The sequence below is a fragment of the Zalophus californianus genome, chromosome 7 (assembly GCF_009762305.2).
Source record: "Zalophus californianus isolate mZalCal1 chromosome 7, mZalCal1.pri.v2, whole genome shotgun sequence".
NCBI classification, from domain to species: Eukaryota; Metazoa; Chordata; class Mammalia; order Carnivora; family Otariidae; genus Zalophus; species Zalophus californianus.
In genome coordinates, this window is record NC_045601.1 from 14,778,085 (window position 1) to 14,789,446 (window position 11,362).

Genomic DNA, 11,362 nt, shown 5'->3' on the forward strand with positions numbered 1-11,362 from the left:
GTGCTCCCGCGCCGCTCCTCCTGGGGGAGGGAGGGGAGTCTCCCCGGATCTGCTGCTTGTTGGGTCCCTGCTGGAGGAGCAGTGGCCCGACTGGGCCGCGGATCACAGTTTATGGCCACCCCGAGCTGAGAGCCCGCGCCTCGGCTCCGTCTCTGCAGCCGGCTTCCCCGCTCCGATACCTGGGAGCTCTGCCGCACTCAGGCACCCCTGGTTTTTCTGTGACCCCGAGGGTCCTGAGACCACACTGTCCCGCGAGGATTCCACCCCCCGCTTAGCCACTGGCGCGACGTCCCTCAGCGGAGCCGACTCTAAATGTTTCGATTTTGTGCTCCACGGCTCTAGCACTTGCCAGAAGCGGCCAATGGAGGCCCCCTCCCCTGCCGTCTATCCTCCTGAACACCGCCTCGGATTCACTTCTCCGCACGTCCTACCTTCCAGAAAGTGGTCGCTTTTCTGTTCAGAGAGTTGTTGCTACTCTCTTCTTCGATCTCCTGTTGAGTTCGTAGGTGTTCAGAATGGTTTGATCCCTATTCAGCTGAATTCCTGAGACCAGACGAAATCCGGGTCTCCTACTCATCCGCCATCTTGCTCCCTGTCAGCCTCATTTCTTGATGCTGTGCTTTCTTTGTGCACCTTTTGCCTCCGATTAGGATCTCTGCCAGGCCCTGGAGGCACTGAGCAGTGCGGTGGCCACCATCTCAGCCAGTGCCCAGAAGGTCGCTAACAGAGGCTCCTCCATTCAGAGGGCAGCGGCCCTGCAGCTGAGGTACGAGGAGACGGGGACTCGGGCCAAGGAGAGGCAGACTGTGCTGGAGAACCTGCTGACCCACTGGCAGAGGTGAGATGCCTTCCTTCCCGAGTTGGCAGCATGGATTTCAACTGCCACTCTCAAAGTAGGGAATTCTGGCCCAGCTGTTGGGAAATAATCATCCCAGATGTAAAACGCATCAACTCATGTGTCTAATATGGGAAGATCTTGTTGGTCTTTGTCAGAAGATGAAGATCCCTAAAGTGGAGAGGATGTATATGTATCTTTCATATTACATAGATATAAACACAGGTGCAAATACAGATATGAACGTGAAAGGAATGTTCTTTTTACCTTCACATCTAGGAAGAAGATAACCAACATTGTACTATTCATAATGGTTAGTGTTGGACCTCCAACTTTGGAAGCATTTCATTTTTTGGCATGATAATTTTAATAAATTTGTCTCTCATCTCTGCTTTCTTTAGGCTAGAGAAAGAATTATCAACCTTTTTAACCTGGTTAGAGCGGTGTGAAGCAATAGCCAGTTCTCCAGAAATGGACATTTCTGCAGACAGAGTCAAAGTGGAGAGTGAACTTCAATCAATACAGGCAAGTTCAAGTTCAAACTTCCTCCTTCTTTGACTTTGAGGGTTTCCCACACTCTTGGTTCTCAACAACTTTCAAGTTTATTGCACACTGACATTCTACATTAATCTCCCAAAAAGTTGCTCCTCAGAAACTCCTCAGAAACAGTGACTGTTTCCTGCCCTGAGGATAAAGAGCCATCCTCAGTCCACACTGAGGAAAAAAGATCTTATCTTTTTATAAATATGCTGTGAAGTGTTCTAAGAGTGGAAGTCACAGCTCCTTTTCTGAAAAATAGCAGAAAGATATCTGGCAATATAAAAGTATTCCTACACATCCCTACACAGAGAGTAAGTGCTATACAGGTTAGGGGACCAGGAGGTGACTGAAGCCTCTGCGACATCCACATCCGGGCACAGTGTCTGCCAAGCTGCCTCCCACTGGGTTCTGAACATTCCTTGTCTAGCCCCATATTCCGGCTTTGTGTGTTTTGTCCTGCTTGGCTTAAGTCCCGGTTCTGCCTTGTGGCCCTTCCTGCCATCCATAGGCTGTGTGACCCTTCTTCAGAAACCTTCAGCAACTTTGCTTGCATCACACATGTGGCCTCATTAAGGAGGGGGAGAAAGCATCCTGACAAGCATCTACTATGCGCCATGGTACACTATCATCCCATTTAATACCATGTTATGTTGTTAGCTGTGTAATGTGTTTACCTCTTATCTCTTATTAGATAGGAACCACAACTTTTATGCATCACTCACAGCACCTTACAGTTCATTGCCTAATTAAAAATAAGTCATTCTGTTGCATGAAAACAAAATGAAGAGCCCTTAAGTACCCCAGTTTGGCCTAATATAGTCTCTAAATGAAGAAGGAGACCACATTTCTGGTACCCAGAATTGCATCTCTATTATTGTTAGATATGCATTGTTTCTCTTTAGCAATAGCTTTTCTTTGGTTCTCTTTACCTACACAGTTTTTTCATCTTGAAAGAAATTCTACAGCTTCTAAAGTTGCCTAACTTAATAGAACTCAGATTCTGGAAAACTAATTCAGGTTTCAGTAGTATTTTAAATGTTTCATTAAAGGTTAAGCAGATCCATTCTAAATCAATAATAAAATCAGTAATAAAAACTCTCCTTAAGCCTGGTCCCAATGAAATCTGTGTTGCAAGAATGCAAAACCTTTGGACAGCAACCACCTGTGTCACATGGTCCTTCCGAGTCAATCATGCTGAGATAAGATCTAGAATGTATTCTGTTTTTCTTAGGCACTGCAAAATGAAGTTGTATCCCAGGCCTCAATCTATAGCAACCTTTTGCAAATGAAGGAATCACTATTCTCAGTGGCCTCCAATGATGATGTGAAAATGATGAAAGTACATTTGGAGCAGTTGGATGAGAGATGGAGAGATTTGCCACAGATAATTAGCAAAAGGTTGGTTTCTAAAAAAATTTTTATATAGTTCATTTTTTAAAATGTTGAGCATATAAATTAAGAAAGCAGAGTTTTATTTGCTTTTACTTAATTGAGCTATTCAGATAAGTATAGAAGGGAAAGAAATTACTTTGTCATTTAAAAAATAGAAGTGCTCCAGCAAAGGAAACAATCAACAAAACTAAAAAACAACCCACTGAATGGGAGAAGATATTTGCAAATGGCATATCAAATAAAGGGTTCGTATTCAATAAAAAAGGGGTTAATATTCAAAATATATAACGAACTTATACACCCCATCACCCAAAAAACAAGTAATCCAATTTAAAAATGGGCAGACATTTCTCCAAAGAACACATGTGGATGGCCAGCAGACACATGAAAAGATGCTCAACATCACTCATCATCAGGGAAATGCAAATCAAAACCACAATGAGATATCATCTCACACCTGTCAGAATGGCTAAAATCAACAACAGAGGAAACAACAGGTGTTGGCCTGGATGTGGAGAAAGGGGAACCAACCCTCTTACACTATTGGTGGGAATGCAAATTGGTGCAGCCAATGCGGATAACAATATGCAGGTTCCTCAAAAAATTAAAAATAGAATTATTATATGATCTAGTAATTCCACTACTGAGTATTTACCCAAAGAATGCGAAAACACTAATTTGAAAAGATATATGCACCCCTATGTTTATTTCAGCATTATTTACAATAGCCAAATTATGGGAGCAGCCCAAATGTCCATCAATAGATGAACAGATAAAGAAGTGGTATATATATAAATATATTTTCCCCCACTGTGTGTGTGTACACACACACACACACACACACACACACGCGTGCACACACACACACAGTGGAATATTACTCAGCTATAAAAAAGAATGAAATCTGCCATTTGCAACAATATAAGTGAATCTAGAGAGTATATTGCTGAGCAAAATAAGTCAGAGAAAGACAAATACCATATGATTTCACTCATATGTGGAATTTAAGGAATGAAACAAATGAGCAAAGAAAAAAAGAGACAAACCAAAAAATCGATTCTTAACTATAGAGAACAAACAGATGGTTACCAGAGGGGAGGTGGGTGGGGGGAGGGATGAAATAAAGGAAAAGGTTTAAGAGTGCACTCATTGTGCTGAGCACTGGATAACGGACAGAGTTGTTGAATTGTTGTATCATACACCGGAAACTAACATAACACTGTATGTTAACTATACTGGAATTAAAATTTAAAAAAAAAAAAACCTCAAGCGCTCAAAAATCAGCATTTCTGATGAACCTCAGTCCAAAATTTTTGTCTCACAATTAGGGAAAATGATCAAACTAATTGAAAAATATTGAAGAGGGTAGGGTTGCTTATGTTTTGTATTATTTTTGCCCAAGCTATTTGTGTACAGGAGAAAAATGGTAATTAAAATTTTGCCTCCCGTGGTATTTCTCAACTGAGGCAGTGGCGTGTGGAACAGCACTGCATCAGATGAAGTCAGAGAAGTTGATTATGTGGGGTCCCTCCTCGGCCACAGTAAGGATTTTTGGAGTTTGCCTTCCTATGTGCAAAAGGAAATTGACTCCGTGTTAAGCCTGGCAGACAATGTTCTGATTACATTAAAATCATTCCTGGCTGTTACCTAGAGAGTAAACTGTAGAGACACAGTGGTCTCTCTATTACCTAAAGAGTGAACTGTGGAGAGTGGCAGGAAGGAGGCCATTGAGGAGGCCAGGCAAAAGATGAAGCAATTTAGACCCAGGTAGGCTTGTGGAAATGGAGAGGAGAGCAGAGAATATACTGTGTGTGGGGGAGTGGGGAGGGGGTATGTACAGATTAGATGTGGTGGTAAAGAACCGAGGGCATAAAGAATGGCTCAGAGGACCACCTCGGGGACAGTGGTTAATATTAACTGAGATGTGGAAAACTGTGAATAAAGGGTTTGAGAAGTAGAAAACATCAAAAATTTTGGTATGTCCATGTATGACAACATCACTTTTGCCCTCAGTTAAACTTATTGCAACAATGTATCATTAACTTTTCCTGTTCATTTGGGGGACATTTTAACGTTAATACCTTTCTCTACATAGGATTACTTTTCTTCAGTCTGTGGTCGCTGAACACCAGCAATTTGATGAACTGCTGCTTTCCTTTTCTGTCTGGATTAAGCTGTTTCTCAGTGAATTACAAACTACTTCTGAAATAAGCATAACGGACCATCAAGCAGCATTTACTCGGCACAAGGTAAAGTGCATACTTTTAAGACCAAGGAAGAATTTATTCATAAAAGAGAGCTCTTGAATTATAAAGAAAAGCATTTTTTAATCCAACCATTCCACACCAGTTTAACCTTGCATTTATATGCAAATGTTTTAATAATTGAGTATATGGGTCCTAGCAATGTGTTATACAGATAAATTAAGCAGATAAAACCACTTCAGATAAACTAGACAACCATGTTGACACTATTTCTTCAAAATGGAGTAAATGATTTCTAGGGTAAAGTGATGAGAATGTTCATTTTTAAGCTTCCTGGTTTGTTTTGTTCCAATGCTGAAAACTAATACCAAATTCCAATGCCTTAATGATACAATTTTACTAAATTACTGTTTAGTTCGAAAGTTATTTAAAATTCATGATTTATTTTCCTTAGTTATAAATTATGCATAATATCTATCCTAGCATAAAAAAACCACTTAAATCAAGTATTAGAGTAGTTGGAGATAAGCTACATAATAAACTTATGACAATATTTAATGATAAAACATTTAGTATTTATGGAGAGCTCACTCTGTACCAGGTTTGCTAATTGTTTTTATGGAAAGGAATAGTACTTCCTCATATCTTTATGACTTCAAGTAGTTTTACAACTTGGAACAAGATGCCCACTGAAATTAGGCTCCTACCCTTGAAAGAGACAGGGAGATGGGGGTGCTATCTTCTTCATGATTATATTTCAAAAGTGTTACCAAACTGAAAAGAGTTCGTTTGCCCTCGTGCAACAGAAAACCAAATATCGTAACACTGGTCTTTTGCAGAGGGGTAAGCTTTATTGCCAAGCAAAGACATAAGAGGTTGGTTCAAATCTGTCTCCCAAAAGGGTTGGGGTTGGGTGCATTTAAGGATAAGGAGTTAGGATGTCATGGGTATGTAGGTTGAATGGAATATGCCGATTAGACATAGGGGAAGAAGTAAATGTCCCCCTTTCTGAGCATTTGCATTCAGGAATTGTGCTTGTCATGGGACACATGTTCATTAAATGGCAGTGTAAGCATGATGAGCTGGGGGAGATCACGGGGTGTGTCGTCACAGTTACTCTTTTTCACTTTTGGTCCCTTGTGCACAACTGTAAGGGTTCTTCCCAGCTTTCTCTAGTCTTAGCTTACTGGTGCTCACTCAACCTCTACATAACAAGCTCATAAATCAGTCAGATCAACCAGAGTTTTTTTAGGGTAAAACAGTCAAGCATTTGTTAACTCACTGTGTTGGTTTCAAAAGGGTGACCCCCTGTCCTTGAGAAACATTCTTGGGTTGTAACTGCACACAAGCTTTTTAAAAAGATTTGTATCTCAAAAGAGCAGAGAATGAATTTGTACATTTTCTAAAGTAAATGCTCAAAGCTTCTTTCTGAAGTTTAATAGTCAAACTGAGGGCACTATTAAGGCCATTGTGGTCAAGATTAAGATAGGTGATAATTTCTCTTTAATGGGAACCATGCTGAGATTGTTAGCAATGCTCTGAGAGATTTCAAACATGATTTATTGTGAGCATGTCAGATTTCCTATACAACAGTCTCAATGAGTTCATCTTTGTTTCTTTAAAGGAGGCTGCTAAAACCTGTTTTCATCGGCCTCACCTACTGCCTCTGAAGATAGGTTAATGCCCATCTATTCCTACGCTCCCTCCCTATAAGCACTGTTAGAATTAACTTCATTGCATATATATTTAAAATCTTTCAAACCTCAATATCTTTTATATATAGTAATATATAATATATATAGTATTGTTATTATATATATACAGTATTGTTAAAAAAATTTAACTGAGTAAATTTGAAGATCTAATTGGCTTTATTAAGTGATTTGTGAATCAGGCAGGATCTCATCTAGCAAATAGAAAGGAGCTCAGAGGGGTTGTACAGAATAGAAGGTTTTCATAGGAATGAGAGTGGGGCAATTAAGTTATTAGCAAAAGAAAGGATCATTGTAGGCAAGGCCACTTTCCCTTAGGGGTAAGAACAGGGGGTCTGGTCTTATCTTATAGATTACCTCATCTTCCTTGGGTTGGGGGCGTGGGGAAGGAGAGGGCCTATGTGACAGATTGCCTCATCAGTACTGACCAGAAAATTCCTGACTGACAAGTTAACACTTATTTCTGGAGGAGTCTGAAACTGCAGTTAGGCTAGGTGTGAAACACCAGTTTGGTGACATGACCTACCATAATTCGGGCCTGTGATTTGCTTTTTGTTGATATATACTAGATATATATTTATATTAGAACTATAAATTTTAACTATGTATACATATGTATTTTAAATCCTCCGAATTATACATGTATGTATTTATATAAAATTTCCTTTTACGATTTTTATTCATTAAGACATTATTTTCCATGCAATGAATTCATTCCAAATCAGAGTTGTTATATGTAAAACATATAGGTGAGAAAACAGGAAATTTTAAGAACGTTTCTTAAAGATTCACCATAGATGACCTTTAAGTCCTACAGCATCCATTGCATTGAAAATGGATCTTGACAATCACGGACTGTGACTATGTCTGTGTCATTAGCCACAGTGTACCTGAGGACTCAGTAACTCGCTCTTCCCTTCCAGGACCACGTAGCAGAAATAGAGAGCAAAAAGGGAGAACTACAGAGTCTACAGGATCACCTAGTGAAGCTGGGTGCTCTGGGTCAAGCTGAGAACCTCCACCTCCTCCAGGGCAAGGCAGAGGACTGTTTCCAGCTGTTGGAGGAAGCCAGCCAGGTCGTGGAAAGGCGGCAGCTTGCCCTGTCCCAGTTGGCTGAATTCCTACAGAGCCACGCCTCGCTGTCAGGGGTTCTCCACCGGCTGAGGCACACAGTGGAAGCAACCGACAGTATGAATAGGAAACAGACTGATTTATTAGAAAAGGACCTAAATCATGCAATTCAAGACGCTAAAACACTGGAATCTGCGGCCATCAGTCTTGACAGCATTCTCGCCAAAGCTCAATACCATCTTAAAAGCGGAAGTTCTGAGCAAAGGACTTCCTGCAGAACGACAGCTGATCACCTCTGTTCTGAATTAGAGAGAATCCAGAACCTTCTGGGTATGAAGCAGAGTGAGGCAGATGCCCTGGCAGTATTGAAGAAAGCATTCCAAGACCAGAAAGAAGAGTTGCTGAAAAGCATTGAGGACATTGAAGAAAGGACAGACAAAGAGAGACTGAAGGAGCTGACCCGCCAAGCTCTTCAGCAGAGGTATGAAGAAACGGCTGGAGCCAGTTGTTGAGTTTATTTTTTATTTGTCCTAGAATTAACTGCAATGCTTTAACGGTGTCATATTTAGCAACTCCTTTTAATATTTTGAGGATAAAATTAATGACTGATTTGACACTTAAGAAGTACTAAAATTTCTTTGGTTTCCTTAAGGATTTTCCCAAGGGCTCTGGCTATATAAGCCACACTAAGATCTTAATTATAACAGACAATATAGATCATATTAACTTTTTTAAAGCAATGTTTAGCTGTTAGGATAAGGGCCTCATCTTCTCTAGTGAGAATGAAAGTGGAGGCAAGAGGGAGTGATCCAGGTAGCTTTGTAGTCCCAGTGCGGAAAATATGAAGGAATTCCTGCCTGGTGGCTGCCAGCCCCTCAGAAAGACTGGAGCAAGCTCATCAGATGAGAGTGAGTGACAGGATTTTGGCAGAGAGAAAATGGCATAAAGTGGTTCTGTTGTAGAGAGGAAATGGAAATGGTTATCTCTGGAGCTTGATAAGGTGATAAAGCTGCCATTTGAGATTCGTATTCCTTCACCTAAAGTGAAACCAATCAGCTTGCCAGAGTAGTTTTCAACAACTACCTTTAAGTGTTGGCTTAGAGGTGTGGAAAAGGCAGACAAGTGGGTTTAAGCAAAGTTGAGGTTTTTGTTTTTTGTTTTTTTTTGCAAAGTTGAGGTTTTTGTCAGCTGAGTTTAATAGAGAACCTAAGGGGTCAGGGGTATTTTCCTGCAGCACATTTGGAAGCAATTTTTTCCTCTAATACTATAGCCTTCTCAATCTTGTTTTTCCTCCTTAATAGAACTTTTTCCCCACTTATGTTCTCAGGGATGTTCATCTTCCATTTTTTCAGGGGGCAGAGAAGCCGCTGAAATGTGCTCATACCAAAGTGTCCATAATTGATAAGAATTGTGTTGACCATGCCAAGATTATTGTGATTTGCTTCCTTTTAATTGGAATCAAGCATTTAGCAAAGGCTTACAGTTAGATAATAATGGCCCTTGAGGTTACATACATGTCTTGTGAGCCCTAGGCCGACGAATTTAACAGTAAACTAACAAAAAGGAATAAGATTTGAGGAAGAAAAACAGCCTCCAGAGTAAAGACAAAAAGAGGAGCCAAACATGGCAAAGGAGCAAACACCTTTGCTGTCCTGCGTAAGCCAAGCAGGCAGGAGATCCTAAAATTGCTGGGGAAGGCGGCCCAGGTTGGGCTCAAGAGCCACATCAATACCCCTAACACTGAACTCTCTAAAGCCACACAGAGGTTATGGAAAATGTTGCATTGAATTGATGGATTTATTAAAGTCCCGCCATACTTACGCTTCACTGTACGACTTTGGGCAAATCACCTGTCTTCTTGTAAGGTGCAGATAAAATGATAATGTGTGCTCCTAACCACTTTGTTTTGGAATTAAATGGAATCATGCATGGACATACACTTTATAAACTCTATAGCACTATATACCAAAACACAAGAATGCATGAGTCCATGGCTGCCTCTATATGACCACTTTTTACAAGTACTCAAATATTAGTATGTTAAGGACAAAAAATAAAGTTATTTTTATTTTAAATGAAACAACTATACCCTTAAATATTATTATTTTACATGAATTGGACCTCGGGGCACAGAAGGACTTTTTACCAAAGACCTTTTAGTAAGTACTCACCTGCTTTGCCTACAAGCTCAGCCCTCGTCTTAAAAATCTTATATCATGAAAGCAAAATAGAAAAAGAATACAAACTTAATGGAAAGTTGAAGATGAATGGTGAAAATGATTTTAAATGTTTCCCAACGTACAGTCTGTAGTTCTGCAAAGTTAATTTTTAAAGTGTCTCTCACAGTTGATATACATTAATTCAATTGCTGTGTTAAGTTTTTCCAAATATCTGTAGGTGTGCTTTATGGAGAAGAAATATTAGTCCTTACCTTTGGTAAATTAATAATAAAATAACATTTTAATTTACAGATTGAGAGTCTTTAATCAGTTGGAAGATGAATTGAATTCTCATGAGCATGAACTATGTTGGTTGAAAGACAAAGCTAAACAAATTGCTCAGAAAGATGTAGCCTTTGCATCTGAAATCGATAGGGAGGTAAACCGCTTAGAGGTTACCTGGGATGATACCAAAAGACTAATTCATGAAAAGTAAGTGAAAAAAACCTCTCGATTTTTTTTCAGCTATTTTGTGGCATTGGGCTGTTGTCTGTTGATTTGCATCGGTGTGATCAAGATTTGAATACCTTTTGCCACTTTATGTATTCTGTGTCTCTTTAGTACCATTAGAAATTTAGTTGTACAGAATTTTATTGAGGAAGTTGTTGAGATGGCAATGACAAGAGAAATTCATTGCTTGAAAGCAGGAGCTGTTAGCAGTTATAAAGTGCTACCGCGAGAGTCTTAACCTCTGATTTTTTGTTTTGTTGTACTTTTTTGTAATCAAGGTATGATTTACATAGTAAAATTCATGCTGTTTAGTGTATGCTCTTAAAGTGTGTGAGTGTAACACACATAGTTTATGAGTACACACACCTGTATGAGTAACTATTAAACTCTCAAATCTCACATAATCATTCCACCACAAGAAAAACATCCCCCAATGTCTCATTGTAGCTAGCCCCTCCCCCACCCCCAGTCCCTGGCAACCTTCAATCGGTTTTCTGTCTGTGCAGTATTGTATTTTCAGAATCACATACAAATGGATTCTTTCCAGTTTGGACGATTATAAATAAAACGTGTAAACATTCATGTTCAGTTTTTTGTGTGTACATAAGTTTTTACTGCACTTGGGTAAATAACTTCTTTTACTCAGCACAGTGGACATTGTTCTGGGTATTGATAAAGTCCATTCTTTTTTATAGCCAAATAATATTCCATTTGATAGGCATACCACAGTTTATTCTTTCACCAGTTGATGGATATTCGGGTTCTTTCCAGTTCAGATGACTATTAAAAAAAAGTATCTATAAACATTCACATTCAGTTTTTTTGTGTGTACATAAGTTTTTATTGCACATTGTAGATTATTAATGTGAGCTTTTAAAAATTTAACCATGTTGTAAAATTTTACCCCATGTTATTGAACATTCTCCTAAATTGTGACTT

General features: G+C 39.5%; 1 protein-coding gene across 1 annotated transcript in view; it reads left to right on the forward strand.

The window, feature by feature from the left end:
- Positions 1-11,362, forward strand: part of SYNE1 (spectrin repeat containing nuclear envelope protein 1) — a 454,337-nt gene that overhangs the window by 197,500 nt on the left and 245,475 nt on the right. The window contains 6 exon segments of the mRNA XM_035728590.1: positions 651-838; positions 1,237-1,360; positions 2,607-2,773; positions 4,863-5,016; positions 7,607-8,235; positions 10,226-10,405. Coding sequence (XP_035584483.1) covers positions 651-838; positions 1,237-1,360; positions 2,607-2,773; positions 4,863-5,016; positions 7,607-8,235; positions 10,226-10,405 — 1,442 coding nt within the window.